Genomic DNA, 26273 nt, shown 5'->3' on the forward strand with positions numbered 1-26273 from the left:
GTTGGTAAGGGGGTTGGAATGTGGTTTGGTTAGGGGGCTGGTATATGGTTTGGTAAGATGGTTGGTATATGGTTGGGTAAGGGGGCGTGTGTATGGTTTTGGTACGTATTTGGTAAGGGTTTATGGTTTGGTAGGTTGCTGGTAAAAGGTTGTTATATGGTTGGGTAAGGGGGTTTGTGCATGGTTTGGTACGCAGTTGGTAAGGGGTTTGGAATGTGGTTTGGTAAGGTGGTTGGTACAAGGTTTGGTAAGGGGGTTTGTGTATGGTTTTGGTACGTATTTCGTAAGGGGGTTGGTTTATGGTTTGGAAGGTTGCTGGTAAAGGGTTGGTATATGGTTGGGTAAGGGGGTTTGTGTATGGTTTTGGTACGTATTTCGTAAGGGGGTTGGTTTATGGTTTGGTAAGGGGTTTGTCTATGGTTTGGTAAGGGGGTTTGTCTATGGTTTGGTAAGTAGTTGGTAAGGGGGTTGGAATGTGGTTTGGTTAGGGGGCTGGTATATGGTTTAGTAAGGTGGTTGGTATATGGTTTGGTAGGTTGTTGGGTAAGGGTTGGTATATGGTTTGGTAAGGGGGTTGGTATATGGTTTGGTATGGGGTTTGTCTATGGTTTGGTAAGTAGTTGGTAAGGGGGTTGGAATGTGGTTTGGTTAGGGGACTGGTATATGTTTTGGTAAGGGGGCTTGTGTATGGTTTTGGTACGTATTTCGTAAGGGGGTTGGTTTATGGTTTGGTAAGGGCGTTGGTATTTGGTCTGGTAGGTTGTTGGTAAAGGGTTGGTATATCGTTTGGTAGATTGCTGGTAAGAGGGTTGGTATATGGTTTGGTAAGTAGTTGGTAGGGGGTTGGTTTATGGTCTGGTAAGTGTTGATAGATTTTCGCTGAGTTAGTTTGGTGTGTGGTAGGTGGGTGGTAGGCGGTTGGGTTAGGATGATGTTGGAGAAGGTTGTTAGGTAAATCTTTTGAAATTTGAGGTGTATGAGACAGATGTATGAGATAAAAGCTATAAAAGTTAGAAACACAACTACATACATTTATATAAAATAACAATATACAGTAACGTGAATAAGTAGTAGCAGTGAGCAAATAGGATTGTTCTAGAAGTATAATTTTTTTTTCATTTATGGCACAATGTAGAGTTGGGCATACTAATATAGTATGGTAAGTACATGTGTTAAACGTCACTAGACTGGACAGTGGAAAGGTCAAGTTTGACCCCGTGGTCTTCGAGATAACGGTGGAATTCTAAAACTTCGCTTTCTTCCTGGTTTAAAGCTTCAAGCGAGATAAACGGGGTCTCGTCAACGACGCCGTTTTCCTGGGGTAGGTTGTTTCCCATGAGCGGGGTCATGACGTTTTTGTGAATGTTGACTAGCTCTTCGTCGTCTTCATCTGCCGAGAGGGTATTGGCGAGGGCGTGGAGGTGGTCGCTATTGGGAGGGTAGTCGGCGGGAGGGTGGTCGACCTTGGGAGGGTCGTCGTCTGACTCGCCCAGCGTCAGTTCGCTGTTGTAGCTGTCGGTGCTGGTGAGAAAGGGAGGAAGTGTGAACGAGGAAGAGGCGGTGCTGGCAGTGGTTGAGCTGTAGCTATCCTCACGGGTCAATGACAAGGTCGAGGTCGTGCTGGGGTCAGATTTGCTGTAACACCATTTGGCGCCGTTGTTCGCATGCTGACTAGACGGGGAAATCCCGGTTTCCGGTAAGTTGTGCTTCGGTTTGTTCGGCGATTTCCGGGGTTCGGAATACGACGTGCTGATGCTGTTTTCAAAAGCTTCGATCCCTTCGAGAAAACTTAAATCCGACGAAGCGGACGGGGTGAGTAGTCTGGACGTTGACGTTTGCGGCGAGCGTGAGTTAAAATTTTTGTCCGTCAGCGTCTGGCAGTACTCAACGTGTTCTCGGTTCCGATGACCGGCGACACCGACATCCGGATGTTGATGGCTCCGGCGCCGGAAAGAATGATGGTCGGTGTAGTGCGCGAGCAAGGAAGATGATTCTTGAAGGTCGAGGTCGGGCAGTGAGCAAAGACCTCGGCGTTCGTAATGGGAGCGTGATACGAGCGGACACGAGTCTGAGAAATCGGACGGAATAAGCGGGTGGTCAGCGTGCTGGGGGGAGGAGAAGGGAGATTTCAGGTACGCCCGTGGGTACACGGGTGACGGGTATCTCAGCGCGCATGCGCTTTGAGGTTTTGAAGTTAAAGGTGCGATCGTGTCCTCCACCGCTACTGATCTCTCAAGTTTGTTTTTATTGTTAGAGACGCACCTTTTCCGTAAAGGTGGTAGTAGATTCATAGACAGGTCCTCGCTAGTTTGCACCTGTGCGTTTTTAGTCTTCGGGCAGGTGGAAACGCAAGTCGAAGACAAAGATTTTCTGAAATCTCGCGGCTTGCAGACTTTTACCCGCACGTTTAAAATCTCGTCTAGATCAATCTGCTCCACGGTGTGTATCCGGTGTTTTTCTCTCTCCGCCGGAGACCCCGGCCGAAGCGGTGCTTGTTTTTTGTTCCCGTGCATCGGGAAATCCCGCGCCAGATTCTGACGAATCGCTTCCACGTTCGCAGCGTCTTTGGGACAGAGCCGGTCTTTGTCGGGGTAGCTCAGGGAGGAGACGGGAGTTAACTCCGTCTTGGTGCTGTCGCTGGAGTTGTCCCTGTGGACGAGGGAGCTCTTGATGCCGCGGTGGTTGGGCAGAACCCCGTGGTTGGTGTACGGGGTTTCCCCGTCCGTCGGCCCTGATCTTTGCATTACGAATCTGAAAGAGCAGGGGAATCAGAGTTAAGATGAATTACAAATCTGAAAGTGTAGGGTGAATTTGAGTTAAGATGAATTACAAATCTGAAAGTGTAGGGTAAATTTGAGTTAAGATGAATTACAAAGACTTATTAATCCAAAAATTGTTCTAAATATTACTATGAACATATTTTGTTTATTAAAAATAAATATAAACAAAACTTAATATTATATGCTTCTTTAAAAATTCACGGGTTCTTTCAGATTCAATGTTTTGATTGGATTTGTTGTTCTTCAAAAATAAATTTTAAGGTTTTAATATCAATTTGGTACTACGCTAAAATTGGGAGTCAACTTCGGCTAAAACAATTAACCTTAGTAGTTGCATTATTATTGAAGTTTTCTTCCACCCCCTCCATATTATTAGTAATTGAAAGTATCCCCCCCTTCCCCCGCCCCTATACCAAGTAAGCAACGTTCACGAAATAGAAGCTACAAACGAACAGCAACACAACCAGTTCACAAATATCATAGCGATTAGGAAAAAAAATTGATAGGCATAGAGTATATTTAAAAGCAATGAACTCGGCTAATCAGCCTAATTTTAAATTATTTGTCAAAAATTGTAAAATTGGAAATACACGCCAAGATAAATTTTGAAATAAAAACCGTCTTCATCAGCGTTTTAATTATAGGCTTGGAGCGACCTTCACCTTAACCGTTTTTCATCCAGGGATTTTTGCTTCCAGTTCCGGCCATGACCTTTGTCAGACTTGAAGAGATTATCATAGGTGCTGCTCTCTCTGTTGATTAGAGAAGGGGTCGTTGGTTAGTCGGCTAGATGGTCATTGTGGTCGACTGAGTTGGTCATTGTGGTTGGATGAGTTGGTCATTGTGGCTAGCTGAGTTGGTCATTGTGGCTAGCTGAGTTGGTTAGTCGGCTAGTTGGTCATTGTGGCTAGCTGAGTTGGTTAGTCGGCTAGTTGGTCATTGTGGTCGACTGAGTTGGTCATTGTGGTTGGATGAGTTGGTCATAGTGGCTAGCTGAGTTGGTCATTGTGGCTAGCTGAGTTGGTTAGTCGGCTAGTTGGTCATTGTGGCTAGCTGAGTTGGTTAGTCGGCTAGTTGGTCATTGTGGCTAGCTGAGTTGGTCATTGTGGGTAGCTGAGTTGGTCATTGTGGCTAGCTGAGTTGGTTAGTCGGCTAGTTGGTCATTGTGGCTAGCTGAGTTGGTTAGTCGGCTAGTTGGTCATTGTGGCTAGCTGAGTTGGTTAGTCGGCTAGTTGGTCATTGTGGCTAGCTGAGTTGGTCATTGTGGGTAGCTGAGTTGGTCATCGTGGCTAGCTGAGTTGGTTAGTCGGCTAGTTGGTCATTGTGGCTAGCTGAGTTGGTTAGTCGGCTAGTTGGTCATTGTGGCTAGCTGAGTTGGGTAGTCGGATAGGTGAGTTGGTCATTGTCGCTAGCTGAGTTGGTTAGTCGGCTAGTTGGTCGTTGTGGCTAGCTGAGTTGATCATTGTGGTCGACTGAGTTGGTCATTGTGGCTAGCTGAGTTAGTCATTGTGGCTAGCTGAGTTGGTTAGTCCGCTAGGTGAGTTGGTCATTGTGGTTGGATAAGTTGGTTAGTCGGCTAGCTGAGTTGGTCATCGTGGGTACCTGAGTTGGTCATTTTAACTCTCGCTGTTGGTTAATGGTTAGTGTGGTTCGCACTTTTGCTCATTGTGGTTCGCGCTTTTGGTCATTGTGGCTCGCGCTTTTGGTCATTGTGGCTCGCGCTTTTGGTCATTGTGGCTCGCGCTTTTGGTCATTGTGGCTCGCGCTTTGGTCATTGTGGCTCGCGCTTTTGGTCATATAAAGCGCTGATACCAGAACTGATCATTTTATTACGCGATGCGAAATAAAAAAAAACATTTGTCTTTTGATTTGATGTACCTCTCTGACCCAGTAATTAATTATTCTAACGAGGCATGTTTCTCCTTTTTAATTATGAAATCTGATGAAAACAACATTTTAAGGAGTAGTCTTTTATAATAACTTAATTGGCGTTTTTGGGTTGGAACTGGTTGTATTGCTTTGTTAAGAAAAACTTCTTGATCCAGGTTCATTTTTACGTGGAGTTGGAGCCTATTTACTTTTCTCAATTGTCTTCTAACATTTGTTACAGAGGAAATTGTTAAGAGACTATTTTGATGGTCGAACAAATAATCTTTTGTTTACATACAAGATATGGGTAAAGGAGGAGTGGAGGGGAAATGAATGGAATATTTTGATCTACTTCAAAAGCAACAGGGGCTTGTGTATGCTTCATCTGAGTGCTGTAATAAAAATGGCCAGGGGATAGAGGACTAGTAGTGAGCAGCTCACAGCCTTTTGTCATGACTGGCACTGAAGAGTTTCAGATCTACTAGTAGCGGCCCGTAGCTCTTGCATGAGTAACGGGCAATGGAGCGTCTCAAATCGATTTCGTGTCAAACAGCCGCTGCTTAGCTTGCTGTATTTAAACAAAGGGAATCCAAACAAACATGTTTCAATATAAAAGTATAGAAGTAGATTTTTAACTTAAGGACAGGAGAGTTCACCTGTTTCAGTGACCTCGACATATGAAGGGATAGTGTGGCCAGCACTATGTATAGCTGTCTTTACTTTCCCTAACGTGAGTAAGGTACCAATCAGAGCTGATGGACGTTTTACGGCCTCGAGCCCAGGATCCGAACTCGAGACTTTCGGGTTAGCAGTCAAACGCTCTACAATACGACCATGCCCGTCCCAATGTTTCAATAAGATATACTCCAACACTTACAAAATGTGTAATCATTGGGACGATTTATTACTACCAGTATCGGTTTGAGGATCCCTGATTTTTAAACGCATTGAGTTTATTTATATTCGAGGTTATAAAAACTATAAAGCCAAAGACACCCAACTCGCAGTTTGTCACACTATACGATATTTAAACGTTTTCATAAACTCGGTTCGATGCTATCAAAACGCATTACTCTCCAAAAAAAAAACAAAAACACGACTTTAAATCAAAAGAAGGCAAGGCCACAAGAAATTCTGTGCTCTTAATGTATCGCTACGGCGAGTCGCCTTGAAATCGCTGGCCAGGGAAAAAAAAAATCTATTTAGGGTTTATTCATCCGTAACTTATCCGTTTTAAGAAACGTTATCTTAGAAAGAAGGGGTGGAGAGGAGAGTGGGTGTGTGTGTGAGGGCTTGTGTGGCATAATGCAGTAAAATTTAATCTACGCTGTTGGTGTTGATGCTTAGGTGAGAAAAAAAAAACCATCTACATCATGTGAAGCAGTAGTTCTTAACCTGGGTTCGACCGAACCGCAGGGTTCGGTGGGTCAATTTTAGGGATTCAGCGGAGGTTAAGACACACACCCTGACTCATTTGATTCAAGATGGGATTTTGTCAGTGCGGACGATTGAACTATCAAGAAGGGTTCGATGAATGCACGTATAAAACTGGTGGGGTTCGGTGCCTCCATAAAGAACCGAGATGTAATGCATTTATTGTATTGAAATTCCTCTAGGGTAGTTGAATAGTAGAGTATCGAATTCACAGATAAGACATTTTGTTCAATATTGTATAAAGAACACCGAGTTGTCGTCTATAAAGCACTAAGGTTGGACTGATTTAAAGACAACCCATGATCATTTTCAGCATTGGCATTTAAATCGTCAGAAGATGAAGTAGTTTTCAGCATCCAATTGTAGAGATGTTGTTACAACTCGCTTTCATTCACTTCAACAAATGCTACCAGTTTTAGTCCTATTTGGTCGGCCTGGTAGGGTCGGTAAAGCTCATGGTTGCTGAACCGAGTTCGAATCCCGGGAAATATGAGGCTCGATAGCCTAAATGGCGCATAACCAGTTGACACGTATACTTAATTGTGATGAAGGGAATACCTTTTAAAACTAAAATTAAGAACAAAGAAGAAGAAGTCTTATTAAGTCTTATTTGCAGTGGGTACTACACATTCTAAATATATCCTAGTACAATACACACAAAAAATTAACAAATAAATAATACACAAACACACGGGGTTAAACTCTAGAAACAACCCCGCCCGTTGACTTCTAGACTGTTCCATCCCGCCCTACCAATGACCCGTAACATATTTATACTATCCAATACCAACACAAGTTTTTATAGATCAGTGGATCTCATATTTAGTCACGTGATAAGACATGTCTTCATTGTCGATACAATGAAATCTAATGGCACAGAACTATAATCGTCGGTTAACCGTGTTTGACACATTACAAGTAGAGCATATAGGACTTAAATATAGAGGAATGATAGTAAAGCTACTTTGATAATCTCGTTCTAACAAATTGTTTTCGCAACTTAGAATCACGTTGCTGTAAATTAATAATACGCATATGGTTAAACTATTTGTAGTATTCACAGTGAAAGAACCTCCCCCCCCCCCCCCTAATATTTTTTCACCCACTCATAGTCCGGACCCCCCCCCCCCCCCCCCCACTCCATCAGACATCTCTGCTGGAGTCCACCCCACAGTCCTCAGCAAAGATGCTATTTATAGTTCTTCTCTGACGTTGTCTTGAAATGGAAAAATAAGCTAATCTATTTATATCATCGGAAATTCCCAGCTAGACGGATACAAACATAAAATAAATTTCATGTAAAACAGGAGAAGGTGCTAAGATAAAATATCAACCAATCGACCAATAGAATCTAAAACAGCTTTTCTTTTTGGATAAAACGCCCCAGACTTTCTTCGTATAAATAAGTGTCTTATAATCTCCACAATGTCTAAATGTTCCAGAGTAAGTTCCCTAAGATCCCCATCAAGTACCCTCATACGTTCCCTGTGTTACTAATTCCATTGTCTCCATGGTAAGCTATTATATCAGTCTTATCTTCAAGTTCCTACTAAGTTTCCTAATGTCAATCGCACCCCTCTAAGTTCCCACTAAGTTCCCTTGTGTCAGTCTCACTCCTCTAAGTTCCTACTAAGTTCCCTAGTATCAACTCCCCTGACGAGGGCTAGTGGCACTCTGTACCATTCACAATTCACCCTTAGTACCCTATGTCTGCACTAGATGATAACAGAACCTCCTATGGACATTTACTAGCATGCTTTCATTATAAAATCACGAAAACTACACCAACTATCGCAGTTTACATACAGCATACTCGTCTAGAAAACAAACTTCGTCTTATTATTGGATGTTCCCAGTACGCTAAGGGCATAATTCTCTGACACACACGTGTTTTCCCTTTTATCATGTATAGACTATCCCAGTATGTTCCTTAATTAATTTAATATTCCCCTAAAATCAATTTGGGTAAAATTATAATTAAAATAATTAACGATAGCCTGTATAGAAGTTAAAAGCTTCTTCCCTACACACACCATAGCATTAACACAATTACGCAAGGTAATTCACGCACAAAGAGAACTCCTCTTCCTCCCTCCGAAAACTCAAGACTCCATTTGTGGGGACAATTTGTCCCCTGACAGGGACTAACACTAACCGGGTTATTAGAGGGGGGGGGGGATAACTCTAAACCGGTTATGGCGTGTCACTTCCTTTAGTCCTCTCCACAAACTAATTTACGCGCCTCAACGTCGAAATACGTGTGGCTGCTAGTCTTTCTAAAAATATCTTGTCAAAGGGGGGTTGGTTGCTATACATACACACATCGGTAGTTTAACACAACAAATCTCAATGTAGGTAAGTTGTAGATCAGTGTCAAATAAGTAAAGTAAAGATCTCTCTTTTGACCTAGCGATCCATTGGGCAGATGAAGTAGAGTTCATAGGTTTCTTAGCCTCGGCACATGAAGGGATAATGCGGTCAGCACTTTGCACAGTCGCCTTTATTTTCCCCAGTGTGAGTTAGGTACCCATTAGAGCTGACTAGACTCAGGGACGCCAGTGTCAAATAATGTGTACACATATATCATCTTTAACTGGAGATAATGGATACACACAGAGAAGTGAAATCCTAAGCCATTATACAATGGGTTGCCCATGCATCAGAGGGAAAAGTAAAGTTCTCAAAGTCAATGCATCAAACAACAACCCTATAACACTGGCAGAAGAAGCCCTAGAAGAAGTGGATAGATTCACCTACCTTGGAAGTATTGTTGATAAGCAGGGTGGGACAGAAGCAGACATAAAAATAAGGACGGGTAAGGCAAGAGCAGTCTTCAACCAACTAAAAAATGTTTGGGGTTCGGGAGATTTAACCCTTAGAATAAAAATCCGGATCTTCAACACACTAGTAAAACCTGTTTTACTCTATGGAGCCGAGACATGGAGAATAACTGCTATAAATAAGAAGAAAATACAATCATTTATAAACGCATGTCTCAGAAAGATCCTGCGAATTCGCTGGCCTAAAACCATCAGAAATGATGTTCTATGGCAACGGACAAATCAACTGCCAGTGGAAGTAGAGATCCTCCAGAGAAAATGGAAATGGATTGGCCACACACTCAGGAAGCCTGTATCCAGCATAACAAGACAGGCCCTCACCTGGAATCCACAAGGCAGGAGGAAGAGAGGCAGACCAAGAAAGACCTGGAGACGTGACCTGGAAGAAGACACCAAGAAGATTGGATACACCTGGGGACAGTTGGAGAGACTAGCCCTGGACAGAGACGTCTGGAAAGCTCTTGTCAGCGGCCTATGTCCCAGTAGGGACGACAGGCAAACATGACATGACATGATGCCCATGCATCGTAATCCCTGTCTAGAACTTTGCCTGAATAGTCCAAAGAAATGCTAAGCAATACGTTTGGTACCAGCCTCTATTGCAGAAGCTGTTTAAAGGAAAATAGAGTAGTCGACCCTATCGCCTAAGGGATTGTTTGATTTCGGAGTTGTCTCTCCTAGATGGGTTGCTGTCGCCATCTAACGAGTCTCATCTGCCCGGGGGTTTGAACTCGGGGATTGTGGGTTAGAAGTCAAGCGTTCTATCACCCAACCATTAAAACAATTCAGTTCATCATTTATTATTTTTGTTTTATGAAAGAACCAAATGTAGATTATTTAGTCAGTTACCCAACTATAAGGAATCCATATTTTTTAAATGATTATTTTACACTAAGATCCCACTGTCTTGAACATTTTGAGAATCCACGGCACCATTGACAAGAAGTTCAATAAAAGATGGCCGCTAATCAACGCCATCTCTCTACAACTCATTATTTGACGACCGCGTCAGTAGTCGCCCTTTGAATGGTTCACGCGTCTACCCCCTAATTTCTTTAACATTGAGAGTTGAGGCCCTTAGCTGGGCTTTAAGACTGGGAGTTGTGGCCCCTTAGCTGAGCTTTAATCAGATAGCCCCATAGACACGGGGTCGCCTTTTGCGGCCAGGCATTTTGTATTTTCGGCTGACCTCACCATCGTGGTCAGTGCCGTACCGTATAGAATTTTTTTAGGGGTGTGTTTGATTAAATGAAATCTTTCTATTATATATGGCGTAATGAGATGTAGAGGGAATTGTATGGGGCGAGGGGTAAGGGAAGAGAGAGAGAGAGAAAGAGAGATAACATGGGAGGAAGTATAGAAAGTATAGAGAGGAAATAAGAGTGTAGAAAATAGAGAGTTAAAACTAGAGAGTTGAAAGTAGAGTGTAAAGTAGAGTGTAGAAACTAGATTGTAGAAAGTAGATAGTTAAAAATAGTGGGGAAATTAGAGTCTAAAATTTACATCGTGGAGAGTAAGTGAAGAAAGTAGAGTGTGGAAAGTCGAGAGTGGAAAGTAGTGGGTAGAAAGGAGAAAGTAGAGTGTAGAAAGTAGAGTGTGAAAAGTAGAGTGTGAAAAGTAAAGTGTTGAAAGTAGAAAGTAGAGTGAAGATAGTAGAATGTAGAAAGTAGAGTGTAAAAAGTAGAGTGTTGAAAGTAGAAAGTAGAGTGAAGAAAGTAGAGTGTAGAAAGTAGAGTGTAGAAAGTAGAGTGTAGAAAGTAGAATATAGAAAGTAGAAAGTAGAAATTAGAAAGACTAAAGTAGGAAGGAGAAAGTGGTGTGTAGAAAGTAGAAATGTTTTTCCTAGTTGCATTATGTTTTACTGAAATATTTTGAAGCTCCTTTATATTGTTTAAACATGATTATCTTGATTTCAAATATTTCATATATTTTAAAATCACGCTCAAAGGCTAATAAAATCTTTAGCACACCGAGAGTTCCGTCCCTTACCCATGAAATCCAGAGTTCCGTCCCTTATATTACAACCAGAGTTTTGTCCCTTATATTACAACCAGAGTTCCGTCCTTTACCAATCCCAACCAGAGTTCTGTCCCTTATATTACAACCAGAGTTCAGTCCCTTATATTACAACCAGAGTTCTGTCCCTTATATTACAACCAGAGTTCCGTCCTTTACCAATCCCAACCAGAGTTCTGTCCCTTATATTACAACCAGAGTTCAGTCCCTTATATTACAACCAGAGTTCTGTCCCTTATATTACAACCATAGTTCTGTCCCTTATATTACAACCAGAGTTCCGTCCTTTACCAATCACAACCAGAGTTCAGTCCCTTATATTACAACCAGAGTTCTGTCCCTTATATTACAACCAGAGTTCTGTCCCTTATATTACAACCAGAGTTCCCACCCTTATATTACAACCAGAGTTCTGTCCCTTATATTACAACCAGAGTTCTGTCCCTTATATTACAACCAGAGTTCCGTCCCTTATATTACAACCAGAGTTCCGTCCCTTATATTACAACCAGAGTTCTGTCCCTTATATTACAACCAGAGTTCCGTTCCCTTATATTACAACCAGAGTTCTGTCCCTTATATTACAACCAGAGTTCTGTCCCTTATATTACAACCAGAGTTCCGTCCCTTATATTACAACCAGAGTTCCGTCCCTTATATTACAACCAGAGTTCCGTCCCTTATATTACAACCAGAGTTCCGTCCCTTATATTACAACCAGAGTTCCGTCCCTTATATTACAACCAGAGTTCCGTCCCTTATATTACAACCAGAGTTCCGTCCCTTATATTACAACCAGAGTTCCGTCCCTCATATTACAACCAGAGTTCCGTCCCTTATATTACAACCAGAGTTCTGTCCCTTATATTACAACCAGAGTTCTGTCCCTTATATTACAACCAGAGTTCTGTCCCTTACCCATCACATCCAGAGTTCCGTCCCTTATATTACAACCAGAGTTCTGTCCCTTATATTACAACCAGAGTTCTGTCCCTTACCCATCACATCCAGAGTTCCGTCCCTTACCCATCACATCCAGAGTTCCGTCCCTTACCCATCACATCCAGAGTTCCGTCCCTTACCCATCACATCCAGAGTTCCGTCCCTTACCCATCACATCCAGAGTTCCGTCCCTTACCCATCACATCCAGAGTTCCGTCCCTTACCCATCACATCCAGAGTTCCGTCCCTTACCCATCACATCCTGAGTTCCGTCCCTTACCCATCACATCCAGAGTTCCGTCCCTTACCCATCACATCCAGAGTTCCGTCCCTTACCCATCACATCCAGAGTTCAGTCCCTTACCAACAAAATGGTAACTAGTTTCAGTTTCAATCAATGACATTTTATTTATCCATCTATATTACAATTATACCGTGTGGGATCATTATGTTAATTTGAAAATTAGGAATTATTAATTAGGAATAATTAATTATCTAGCTTTCAATGAATTTCTTTTTATAGTTTTTCACAAAGTATTTATATTCTTAAAATAACCAAACTATTAAACGAAATGAAATACAGACAATAACTCCACCGAAATTGATTTCTATAACACAAAAATAATGTTAATTATCTAGGTATTCCTTTGAACCAAACCCCTCTCAAATTTTCCGCGACACGAATCATAGAGATCTGACAAGGATGGACCAAACCCAGCACTACTGTTAATAATTGTACTGCCATATTTTTTTTTCTTATAACTTCTGTGCTGGAACTCTAACTTACGACTTATATCTGGGGCGAGATTTTTAGTCAAGCATAAGTTCTAGACGCGAGTTTACTCTAACGGTATTTCGATACATATCGGTAGGCTAAGGTCGTTTATCGTCTGATACATCTATTTTTATAGCGAGACCTTGAACTCGGCGTGAGTTGATTGCTAGAAAGAAAAAAAAACTTGTGTTGTGTGACTTGACGGGCTAGCGATGGATTGTGGGCAGTGTTTTCGGATTGTTTTTGGTTCAGTGATTTTAATGTTAGAGTTTATTGAGAAAGTTGAGAGTTGGAGAATTGATACAAAGATAAAAGACACACGTTTTTCGAGGGATGTAGGGTCGTCAGGTAGAGAGAAAGAGGGGTCGTCATGTAAGAGACGGAGGAGTCGTCAGGTAAGAGACGGAGGGGTCGTCAGGTAACAGACGGAGGGGTGGTCAGGTAAGGGACGGAGGGGTTGTCAGGTACAAGGACGGAGGGGTCGTCAGGTACAAGGACGGAGGGGTCGTAAGGTACAGGGACGGTGGGGTCGTCAGGTACAAGGACGGAGGGGTCGTTAGGTACAAGGACGGAGGGGTCGTAAGGTACATGGACGGAGGGGTCGTAAGGTACAAGGACGGAGGGGTCGTTAGGTACAAGGACGGAGGGGTCGTAAGGTACAAGGACGGAGGGGTCGTAAGGTACATGGACGGAGGGGTCGTAAGTTACAAGGACGGAGGGGTCGTAAGGTACAGGGACGGAGGGGTCGTAAGGTAACAGGACGGAGGGGTCGTAAGGTACACGACGGATGTAGAGTCTCATGTAAGAAAGTGGTCGTCGTTTGGTAGAAGAAAGAAGAAGCGAACATTCAGAGGGATAAAGGGGTCGTCTTGTTGAGGAAGGTAGGGTCATTATGTAGACGGACGGTGGGGTCACCTAGTTGATGGACGATGGGGGTCGTCTGGTCGATTGACGGAGGGGTCGTCTAGTTAGCTACGGAAAGAGGGGCCTATGGTAGAAGGATCGAAGGGGTCGTCTAGTTAGCTACGGACAGAGGGGTCCTATGGTAGAAGGACGGAGGGGTCGTCTAGTTAGCTACGGACAGAGGGGTCCTATGATAGATGGACGGAGGGGTCGTCTAGTTAGCTACGGAAAGAGGGGTCTTATGGTAGAAGGACGGAGGGGTCGTCTAGTTAGCTACGGACAGAGGGGTCCTATGATAGATGGACGGAGGGGTCGTCTTGTTAGCTACGGACAGAGGGGTCCTATGATAGATGGACGGAGGGGTCGTCTAGTTAGCTACGGACAAGGGGGTTCTATGATAGATGGACGAAGGGGTCGTCTAGTTAGCTACGGACAGAGGGGTCGTATGATAGAAGGACGAAGGGGTCGTCTAGTTAGCTACGGACAGAGGGGTCGTATGATAGATGGACGGAGGGGTCGTCTAGTTAGCTACGGACAAGGGGGTCCTATGATAGATGGACGGAGGGGTCGTCTAGTTAGCTACGGACAGAGGGGTCGTATGATAGATGGACGGAGGGGTCGTCTAGTTAGCTACGGACAGAGGGGTCCTATGGTAGAGAGACGGAGGGGTCGTCTAGTTAGCTACGGACAGGGGGGGTCCTATGGTAGAAGGACGGAGGGATCGTCTAGTTAGCTACGGACAGGGGGGTCCTATGTTAGAAGGACGGAGGGGTCGTCTAGTTAGCTACGGACAGAGGGGTCCTATGATAGAAGGACGTAGGGGTCGACTAGTTAGCTACGGACAGGGGGGTCCTATGTTAGAAGGACGGAGGGGTCGTCTAGTTAGCTACGGACAGAGGGGTCCTATGGTAGAAGGACGGAGGGGTCGTCTAGTTAGCTACGGACAGGGGGGTCCTATGGTAGAAGGACGGAGGGGTCGTCTAGTTAGCTACGGACAGGGGGGTCCTATGGTAGAAGGACGGAGGGGTCGTCTAGTTAGCTACGGACAGGGGGGTCCTATGTTAGAAGGACGGAGGGGTCGTCTAGTTAGCTACGGACAGGGGGGGTCCTATGGTAGAAGGACGGAGGGGTTGAATGATAAAAAGACGATGGGATCATCTCAAGAAAAAAGGCGAGTCGACTGGCCGAGTGTAGGCTAGACAACTATAAATATCGGACATCGTCAAAATCTTGTACAAAAATATAATCTGAACACTTTAAAAAGGTATTTAAATCGCAGTTACAATGATGATAAAAATAGTACAAGAAACAGCTTTTTAAAAGCTAATAGCCTGTTTATCATCCATGTACTGCACAATGGGCTATCTCTAAATCATCGTTCAGAGTAAGACAATTTTTAGTTGATACAAATAAAAAATAGATGAAAATACTTTTTAAATTAAATACGAAGCAAAAAAGGTAAAAAAAAAAAAAAACTTGAGTAAGATAAATCTTACATTGTTTTTTTTTTCGTCGATAAAAATAGAGGAAAATACTTTTTAAAAAAAAGAATTATAAAGGTTTAAAAAAAAACAAATTGAGTAAGATAAATCTTCTATTATTTTTTTTCGTTGATAAAGGTAAAAATATAAGAAAATAATGTTTAAAAAAAAGTTAAATAAAAGTTAAAAACTTACTTGATGTCAATACTGTCACCAGATGTCATGGACTTTGACCCTATATGACATCTGACATCTCTGGACGTCGTGAACGCTCCCCGGGTGTTCTTTTCTGGCACCCACACAATCACATACACCTGTGGAACAACACACCTGTACGTAGGCCTACACATTTTTAACTAAACACACGTGTACACATGCTTACACCAGCTAATTACACCAGGTAATTACACCAGGTAATTAGCATACTGGTGACACGTACACCCATAGGCGTAGCGAGGGGGGCGTGGGGTGATTCCGCACCGGGTGACACCATTTAGAGGGATGACACCAAGGCAAAAAATAGCAAAATATATAGAGAAAAATTTGAGGGGGGGTGCAAATCGAAAGTTTGAGGGGGGGGTGGCGGGGTGCAAATGGAAAATTTGAAAGTTTGTCCCCGGGAAGGGTCGTTACGCCTCTGGGGGTGACACCATTAAGTGCAGCACCGGGTGACACCCGACCTCGCTACGCCACTGCGTACACCCATTAAGTTGCATATATGTATGCATACAAACATACATACATATATAAATAAATAACTAAATAAATAACTATATATATATAAATATATATCTATCTATAAATATATATCTATCTATAAATATATATATATATATTTATGCCTAAAATACTTATATATAGTCTATATATACTGCCGAAATACCAAAATGAAGCTATATCCAATCGCCCTGATTGGTAACTTTGTTTTTATTTCAGTAACAAGCCATTAGCTTAATTATTTCGGCTTAAAAGTATTGAATAGAAATCATTAACACTATTCTGATAACTTAAATTGTAAAAAAAATTCCCCGAAGGATATGTCAAGTCTACATTTCTTTTTACTGTTTTCATATGAGCAGCGTCTTGAGCAACAGCTGTCTTAAACTGACGACGAGTACTCACTAACCAACAGCTTAATCAGACGACGAATGCCCACCAACCAACAGTCTTAATGAGACGACGGGTACTCACCACTCAACAGTCTTAATCAGAAGACGGGTACTCACCTTAGGACCAAAGACGACAGGTACTCACCACTCAACAGCCTTAATCAGACGACGGGTACTCACCACTCAACAGCCTTAATCAGACGACGGGTACTCACCTTAGGACCAAAGAGCAGCAACAAGGCGATGGCGGCACTCAGGGAGACGGATATGCTGAGGGTGATCTCCTTACTCTCCCCAGCGAAGTATATGGGGAAGAACCCCAGCCAGATGACGCAGGTCGAGTACATGGTGAAGCCGATAAACTTGGCCTCGTTGAAGTTCTCGGGCAAGTTCCGTGTCTAGTGGGGGGAAAAGGACAAATTAATGATGAGGTAGGGAGGCTTAAGGTAGCCTTACAAACCTATTTATGATAAACCTATCTGTGATAAACCTATCTGTGATAAACCTATCTCTGCCAAGTCTATCTCTGACAAACCTATATGATAAACCTATCACTGACAAAACTATCTCTGGTAAGTTCCGTGTCTAGTGGGGGGGGGGGGGGGGGGCAAAGAACAGATTGATGATGTAGTAGGAGGCCCTAAAGTGGCCTCACAAACCTTTCTCGGACAAACCTCTATTCTAAAAACCTATCACTGGTAGGTTGGAGAAAATGACGCAGTAGGAGCCTTAAAGTAGCATTACAAACCTAACTCTAACAAACCTAACTCTAACAAACCTAACTCTGACAAACTTACCTCTGATAAACCTAACTCTGACAAACCTAACTCTAAAAAACTTATCTCTGACAAACCTAACTCTAACAAACCTATCTCTGACAAGCCTATCTCCGGCAATTTCCGTGTCTAGTCGGATATAAAGAACAGATTGATGATTGGATAGGGGGCCTTACAGTAGCATTACAAACCTAACTCTGACAAATATATCTCCAGCAAGTGATGTAAAGAACAGATACTGATGTGGTAGGGAGCTTAAAGTAGACTGAAAGCCGGACTCTCTCGTAGAGCTTAATTGACATTTAAACCAGTGGTATATAAAGTTAAATGCAAGGTGTTTATATATAAAGATTACGAATTTCCAGACATTTAATCCACTAGATTTTCAAGTTATTTAATGTACGCAAGTTTTCAAATATACTTGGTGCTATTCCTTTGTACGAGATTGATTTGAATTTAAGTAAGGACAGCATTATGCCTAAGTTCTCTTTCTTTCTTCGTCTAGAGTCAGGTTTCTATAAGAACTGAATAAACTCTGGAAAGTTCAGCGAAGATGCCCTGCTCACATTTAACCGAACAATTGCAATGGTAGGGTGTTGACATTTTTTAAAAATGTCTTTCTTTTAAATTTCCATCAACCAAATAACAGTATTAATGAACATTGTGTTGGTAGACACAATACAAGCTATCTTCTTCTTCTTCGTTCTTAATTTTAGTGTTGGAAGGGATCCCCTCGAACACATTTAAGTATTACGTGTCAACTTGTTATGCGCCATTGAAGCCATTGACTCCGATTTCAGCCTGCTTCCTTTTTTGATTTGCTTCTACAGCCTTTGTCCAACCAAGAACGAACTACAAGGCAGCAGTTGTTTGATTTTGGAGTTGTCTCTCCTAGAAGAGTGGTTGTCCCCAGCTAACGATCCTCATCTGCCCTAGGATTAGAACTCAAGACTTTTCGGTTTAGCAACCATGACCTTTACCGACTCGACCACGCCGACCCCTACATTCTTTAATTATTGTAACTTTGGTAAGTCCGAACGTGTTGCCTATTGACGTATACAGCCTTGCCTTTCAACCTATTCACCCGTACACTTACCTTCACGGCGTAGATCGTGCATAGAAGTATGAGCACGAGATCGAATCCAAGCGGCACGACGATCCCCAGCGTTGAAGTATCGCAGATTAATCGCACCTTCCGCACGGTCGGAAAATCGAGCGTTGAATTTGCCGGCTCGTACACCAACATTCCGATGATGACTGCCGACTCGATGCCTATAATCATGCCGGTAATGACGACCTAGAGGAGAAGGGCAAAGTGAAAGTGGAAATAAAAAAAAAACAATAACAGACAATCAGAGCAATTACTCATTACTTTTTTTAATCAGAAAAAAAAACAACTAAACCAAAATTTTAGCCAGAGAAGAAAAAGAAATTTAGAACAGAAAGCAAAAAAAAAAAATTAAGTAAGTTAAAAAAAAAAGAAAAAAAATTATAATTATAATTATTCGACAATTTTACATAAAGCTATTTTTTTTATGGCGAGCAGCTCAAAACAAAACGAAACTTCACGATCCTGTTAGTCCATATTCAGAACTATGCTCATTTATTTATATTTATTATATTCCCGTAGTAAGGAGTTTCAAATTATAAATAAGTGTTGACGGAGAAGGCAAAAGTAAGCTGAAACTACCATGACCAAAACTAAAACAACTTTTATAGAAATAAAATTCATAATGAGTAGTTCAGAAGCCAAAATTCGGACAAAACAATTTAAAGTGAATACAATGTATTTTACAATAGGGTGGCTTGCTACAACAAGTATTGCAGTGGCTTGACTTAAGTTGGCTAAAAAAAAGTTTCATGTAAATATAATTTTAAAAATATTTTTTTCTTTTTATAAAACCAAGTATTTAAGAAATTCTTCTATGACTATTTTTTTTTAAAGAAATTTCTAGAAAGTTAAAGCTGCTGAAACCATATTCGAATAAAACTAGCTATTTAAAAACAGAAATACTTATCAAAAACTGTTTTAAACAAAATAAAAATATCATAAAACAAGCAAGATGATACAATGATTTAAAAATTGAGCATACCTGAGCAGTGGCGCTCATAAATCTAGGCTTTTTGGTCATTATTCTCTTGCTGCCCTCCAGAATCCTCGCAATCCGATTGGTCCGAGTCACCAGCGCCCCATACATTAATGAAAAACTTAACCCGGGTATAATCCTACAGAGAAATGATTGGTTAGATTGTTAATTAAATACAAGATAATATATTAACCACAATTTAGAAAATACAATATACAAAATAAAGATTTATATTTTAATTGCTAATGAGTTATATTTAATTAAAACAGATTCTTCAACCTTATATTTCTAGATTTATGTATTGACCGGAAGATCCCGTCTCCCATGGCAACGCATCGTTACCATTGAGACGATTTGGCGTTTGCCGTTTTTATCTTTGCTTTACCGACCTAGTTAACTGCTAAGCCTGCTTGAGAAGCCGGTCTGTTTGGTTTTCGAGAACACTTCCGGTTACTCCGGGGTACTTTGTTCTTCGTCTCTTCTCTCCCTTTTTTTAAAGTAACGAGTTAACATATTAGTCTAATTACCGAGCCAAGAGCTCAGACCTCAGAACTATGATGGGAGGGAGAGAGGGCTTGAAATGGTCTGGGGTTTTTCGGATTTATCAGGGTGTAGTGGAATTCGAGAATGTTCGATGGTGTTGAATTAATGTAAGATGCAAGACGGGATTTTTCAGACTTAAAAAAATGTAATACAATTTAATGGGTTTTTTTTTCTAGTTAATTTCGTTGTAAATGTTTTTTTTAAGAACAAATAAAAATAAAAACACAATTTTAAGAGTATAAAATGTTTAAGGAAATATAAACTTTATCAAAAGAAATAAAGCGGAGTTTGTTAAAAAAAAGTAAAATAAACTTTCTGGCTTAATGAAAGAAAAGGTAGTTGAAGTAGAATGAAATACTTCAATACATATGTATTCCTTAACGATTAGTTCGGAAACTTTAAAATCTGCTAACTCTAATGTATCGTATCCGGGTTTAATTCATTAGAACGTCTCTGAGTACACTAAGCTCTTATGGACACATAACTCACGTTAGGGATAGTCACGGCGGCTTATTGCGGACCACACTATAATATGCCCTTAATATGCCGAGGTCACAGAAACAGGTGAACTATATTTTCCTTGCCCCACGGAATGTCATTTTCGAAAATCGAAAAGGGAACTTTACTTGTGTATGTTGAAAACCAATATCTCTACCTCCCTATTACTTCACCCTATCAGTTTTTGTTCTGCTTAAGATTTTGTAAACACTAATCTACGCTGCAACTCACTTAATATTTATTCTTCTTTCTAACGCTCGGTTTAACATCCATAAACGCGTCTAACTTTAACACGTAAACTTTAATACATCTAGTTGAACTCTATTACTATTCCGAAAGTCACGCGTTCGAATCACAAGCTGGAATAAGTAGGACGTCGCTGAGTCAAGTCAGCCGCGCTGAGTACCCGACTTAAGTAGGGAAAAGTTAAGGCAGCTGGGAACATGTGGGGACCACACAATCTCTTTACACGTCAAGCGAGGTTAGAGAAACAGAAGAACTCTACTTCATCTGCTCGATGGGACACTTATTTACTAAAGCCTATTTTATATTGCGGTCTTGTGAATTGAAATGAAAATACAGGAAATCAAGAAAACAGAAAGTTAGAAAGACAGGAAGAAAGACAGACAGAAAGACAGAAAAGCAGGAAGACAGAAAAACAGGAAGATAAACAGACAGGAAGACAGGAAGACAAGAAGACACACAGACAGGAAGAAAGACAGACAGACAGACAGGAATATAGACAGACAGGAATATAGACAGACAGGAAGACAGGAAGACAGACAGACAGACAGACAGACAGAAAGACAGACAGACAGGAAGACAAACAGAAAGACAGACCTTGTGAGGTAACAAAACTCCTTAGCCGGCTTGGCGACGATGAAGAAGTTTGAGCTGAAGGCCAGACAGATCCCCACCAGGATGATGTAACTGAGCTCTCGGGTGGACGCCTTGACGATGGGCGTGTCGTTGTACTTCATGAAGATGGCGAACACCCACAGGGTCACGCAGATGCCCAGACAGGCCACGGTGATGCAGACGATAGCTCCGGTCTCGACCCAGCTGATGAAGTAACGCGGGATCTCTTCGCAGCCTGGGTGGGATGAATTGAACAGAGTGAGAATTAGTACATTTTGAGAACAGTTGGGTTAATGATAACTCTTGGACGTGAAATGATTAGAGATCTTCTCACAGCCTGTAAGGGATACATTGAACACAGTGAGAATTAGTACACTATAAAAATATCGAGATCAATAACAATGCTTTATGTTGTTGTTTTTTTTTGGGGGGGGGGGGGGGGGGGGTGATACACTGATTATAGGTCTTCTCACAAACTGCAAGAGTAGATTTGAACAAAATTATTCCACCTAGTTAGATAGAACAAAAGTCTCGATCCCCTTCAACACTAATAATTAAGAACGAAGAAGAAGAAAAAGATAGTTACGTTAATAATAATCATCATATTTTCCTGTTCGTGCCCAAGACCAATGGGACAGATAAAGTAGAGTTCATCTGTTTCATTAACCTCGGCATACATGGGAATACTGTGACCAGCACTATACCCAGCCGCTAAAAGTTTCCCTTAAGTGAGTCAAGTACCCATTAACGATGGGTGGACTCGGGGATGTCTAACAAACTCGAGTTCAGGATTCGAACTCGTTACTCTCGGGTTAGCAGCCATAAGATCTATCATTCGACCACTCTATCCCGGCAATAGTACGTTGGGCGTACACAGTTTAGAAACGGCAGTCATGTAGGCCTACGTTAAACTTGGCCAAGAGGTTTCCAAATCCCCCCCGCCCTTCTTTAACCAGCAAAGCTCCTAATCAAGGCAATCGGCTCCATGATGTAGATTCGAGTATAGTCAGCAAATAATTGAAGCCAGCATCTCATCATCGTATTAGGATGTGTGTGATGTGTGCATGTGCGGGTGTGTGTGTGTGTGGGGGGGGGGGGGGGGTGGCACGGGGTCGATCGAAGACCTGATTTGCTAAGCCTGAATAGCGTAATCGCGAATTTCAGGTAGTACCCCGTAGATTTATGCAGCTCTTTAGTTTTATATATTTCTACAGGTACCCTGATAAATCTATTGTTATAAACACAGAAAATTTCGTTGCTTCCCACTCAACCGATTGGTACATTGGTCAGTTATTAAATTCAATACGTGCATTCGATTTGGCTAGACGCAGGGGAGTGAAAAACCAGTCCTCTTTAAATGGAAGGTATGTGTGTGTGTTTGTGAAGGGGTGTGTGAGGGAATGGGGGCGGGGCGGGAATGATCAAATGACCTCTGAAAAATTTTTCAACAAGCAACTGCACTTTTGTAAAAAGCTTTTCAGAATCGTGGGATTAAGAAACAAGGCAATGGTTGTTTTTTTTTCAAAAGTTTTGTATTGTACAACGTAATTAAAAAAATAAAAAAAATAACAACACTATAACAGGTCCGAAAATAAATGTCTTCAATGAAACGGCCGCTAAATCAATACACGGGGCTGCGTCATTGTGCACGTGAGGTCTTGGCCTCTACCGACTCGGTGTTTTTTGTGTTGGCTCGGTCAGTTAGACCCGAACGTTTTAACGTTAAAACGAGGTTCACAAACGGACCCATACACTAACCCATACATTTCAACCCTACCTCGATAAAAGCCGATGGTTGGTACCGTTATTTATATGTGTGTGTGTAGGGGGGGGGGGTGAGGAGGGACGCGACGTATTTCAATAAGAAATAGGATTATTTAAAGTTAGATTGATGATCTGATGCGATATACCATAAAGAAGCACAGCAGCTACAAATTTTTGTGTGTCTAGGTACGTTTTGATGGTCGGGGAGATACTTTATCTTTCACAGTTGAGGGTGGATGAGATGGGAAGTTTTCATACAAAGCGAATATCGATACTGCCCACAATTTAATTAATATTAAACTTTGAAAAAAATCGTCTTTTTGTGCTTTGATCTGGTAAAATAAAAAATAAAAAAAAAAAAATAAAAAACACTTTAGATGACATAGCCATGCCGAATAAAAATTGTTTGGTTTCAAAAAATAACTTTCAGGTGACCTAACATCCATTTCTAGAAGAGTTGGTTTACGCCATCGGTATCAATAGGAGAACTTCACACAATCTACAATATGCACTAATGAGCACCCCACACACACAATCTACAACATGCACCGTTAGCACTTCATACACTTATGATCTACATAATTGCACTAGTGAGCACCCTAGACTATCTACAAAGTGTAGTTTGAGCACTCCACATTTTCTACACGCTGACCTATAGCTCTTCACATAATCAACAACATGCACTGGTGAGCACTCAGTACAATCTACAACTTGCACTAATGAGCACCCCACACAATCTACAACATGCACCGTGAGCACTTAGCCCGATCTACAACGGACACTAGAGATCCCTGCACGTAAAATGTATAACACGTGTCACACGAAGATCCTCGACGCGAGATCAATCACTGACGCCAGATCAGCCTGACGCCAGATCAATGTGAAGCGAGATCACCGCGTGTAGAGAAGACAAATATTGACAGCGTAAAAAAAACCCATCTCTCGGGTTTATTGCACTTATTAAAATAAATACGGTATTACACGCAAGACGGTACGGATTTTTTTTCTTTCTTCTGCTCCTACGGAAATCGTCGGGCAATGAAATTAATAAGATTATCAATATTAAAGAGTAAATAATTGTAGGGCGACTTCCGGATGTGTGTGATAAAGCACACTCGATTTGGACTGCCTGGGGCATCTTAGATCGATCGCCCGAAAGCCGACTGCCCAAACGGCCGACAGAATAAAAAAAAAATTACAACTTTTTTTTTAGATAATTGGAACGTGCCCAGAAAAATAGTTTTGCTTTTTAAAAATAAATGTTGATTGAAATGTATACACGGAATGAGACTAGATGTACACGTTAAAGGAAATAATTTGAGAACAATCTATTTAGATTGTTTTCGCTATTAATTAATTCAAAATGTTAGTTTAAATTAAATTATTCTTTGCCTGTCGATTGGTCTTTTTGTTTTGACAACGTGCATTTGTCTGGCAACTATAGAAGTAACAGTAAGTTGTTTAGATAGTAAAACAAAATTAAATTGGATCATGTTAGACCTTGCGGCCAATTAGGCATGTTTCATCGACCTCTGAGAACATTGTGTGGTCAGTTCTATGCCCCTCCGCCTAAATGGAGAGTCACCCATCAGAGCTTTTTGGATTCAGGGTTATCCAAAGGTGAGTCTTGGATTTGACTCGAGACTTTCGTTTTAGCAGTTATTCGCTCTACCGCCCAACCGCACCGTGTCATCTTTTATATTGAAAAAAAAACCCTCATAATTTTAAGAAAAGTGTCATAATTCTGATCGCAAGTTAAAAGTCGAATCACGTCCTGATTTAAAGTGTTCCAGAGGCGTAGCGACCATTCCCTGCGCCCGGGTACAAACCTTCAATTTGCACCCCCCCCCCCAAAATACGTTCGATTAGCACCCCCCCCCCCCCTCAAACTTTCGATTTTCACCCCCCTGAAACTATAATGCAAAAATGCAGCTAAAATGACATTTTAATCTGTTTTTCCAACCCATTTTGGCGCCCCCTAAGGTCGGCGCCCGGGGACATATGTACCCCCCCCCTCTCGCTACGCCTCTGAAGTGTTCCCATACAGGCTAATGGCTAGACATGATGACAACTGGTCCAAGTACCTGTTTTGTTGGCGTCTGGCCACATCCCTATGGCGCACGCCATACACTCCGTGTTGTTCTTGGTCAGGATCTCGTTCTCCAGGCACATGGTACAGAACCAACAGCAGTCGGACTCTCCGTGCACCTTCTGGGGGCAGGTTGGGGGGGGGGGGGGGGTAGGGTGGGGTTCAGGGGGTGGGGTAGGGAGGCGGGGTACAGTTGGGATAGGGTGGGGTAAATGGGGTTAGAGGAGTTGGTGTACAGGTGGGATGGGATAACGGTGTTCGGGTAGGTGGGGTAGGGGAGGTGGGGTACAAGTGTGTGGGGTACATGTGGGTGGATGAAGAGGAGGCGGGGTGAGGAAGGTGTTATTAGTGGGATTATTATGGGATAAATGGGATAGAAGTGGTGGGGTAAGGTAGTGGGGTAGAGGAGGTGGGATAAAGATGGTGGTGTGAAGGAGGCGAGACAGAAGGGAAAAGAGGTGGGATAGGGAGATAGAGGAGAAGGGATGATAATCAATAATGCACATTGTCTGGTAATTTCTGTCACCTCATTAATTAGTCAATAATAAAAGGTAATCTTAGCTGCTATCGAAAATATATTTTATTTTTCAAACATTTTTTTTACTTAATTTAGTTTACACTAATAGTCAATATACATGAATTATAATTAGATTCTTATGAAGTAATTACTCAAATACATTTCAATTATACCTTTAAAAAAATCTTAGCGTCAATATTACTCATCAAGTCTAAGGCAGATCAAAGTTCTAACAAACGTAACCTAACCCCCTTTTCCACCTCACTCAAACTCTTACTGTAACCCCACACACATACCTTAACTCTACCTAGCGCAAGCTCTTACCTTAACCCGACCCCACCCAAAACTTACCTTAACCTGGCCCCACTTGCAGGGCTCGCTACAGATAGAGCGGACCTTCTCCCCGGGCTTGCGCCCCCTCCACCTGGGCCAATACATGTTGCTGGTATTGAGGGTCAGGTTACCGGTGATCCAGTGACCTATGGTGACGTACTCGTACGATATGTTGCCGTCCTGCTTCATCACAGGCTGGTAGTTCAGGATCTCGTACCTGTAGGATGATCAAAGAGAAAGTCAAAGTTAAGCTCCACTTTCAGTACTGGTGATTCGTAGGGTAGATGAAGTAGAGTTCATGTTTCTTGACATCCGCAAATAAAGGGATGGTGTGGTCAGTACTTTGTCTAACCACCTATACTTTCTCCAATGTGAGTCAGATACTCATCAGAGTTGGGTGGACTCAGGGATGTCCTACAATCTCAAATCCGGACGGAGATCCGATCTCCAGACTATCGGGTAAGCAACCAAACGTTCTACCTTTCGACCACACCGTCCCACGATAAAAATATAAGCGATACAAATTTTATCAAACTTATATGATCACACACGAAAATTAGTATGTTTTATACGGTGGTCAATACCCCTCCCGTCGGGTAATACCCCCCCCCCTCCTCCATCAAGAATGCGCTTTATACTTATTCCTTACCCATCATCTC

The 26273-nt window shown here is 42.0% G+C and overlaps 1 protein-coding gene across 1 annotated transcript; it reads right to left on the reverse strand.

The window, feature by feature from the left end:
* Positions 1-677: 677 nt before the first annotated feature.
* LOC131948635 (metabotropic glutamate receptor 5) lies at positions 678-25788 on the reverse strand (the record flags this gene model as incomplete). Its single annotated transcript, XM_059310248.1, is given in 8 exon segments — positions 678-2751; positions 15236-15354; positions 16365-16547; positions 18022-18222; positions 19019-19151; positions 20894-21146; positions 24760-24886; positions 25633-25788. Coding segments are annotated over 8 exon segments (2751 nt in total), but the record flags the coding sequence as incomplete, so codon positions are not given.
* Between the last annotated feature and the right edge of the window lie 485 nt (positions 25789-26273).

Source organism: Physella acuta, unplaced genomic scaffold, assembly GCF_028476545.2.
Source record: "Physella acuta isolate Inbredline_101_S28 unplaced genomic scaffold, ASM2847654v3 ptg000654l, whole genome shotgun sequence".
Taxonomy (NCBI): Eukaryota; Metazoa; Mollusca; class Gastropoda; family Physidae; genus Physella; species Physella acuta.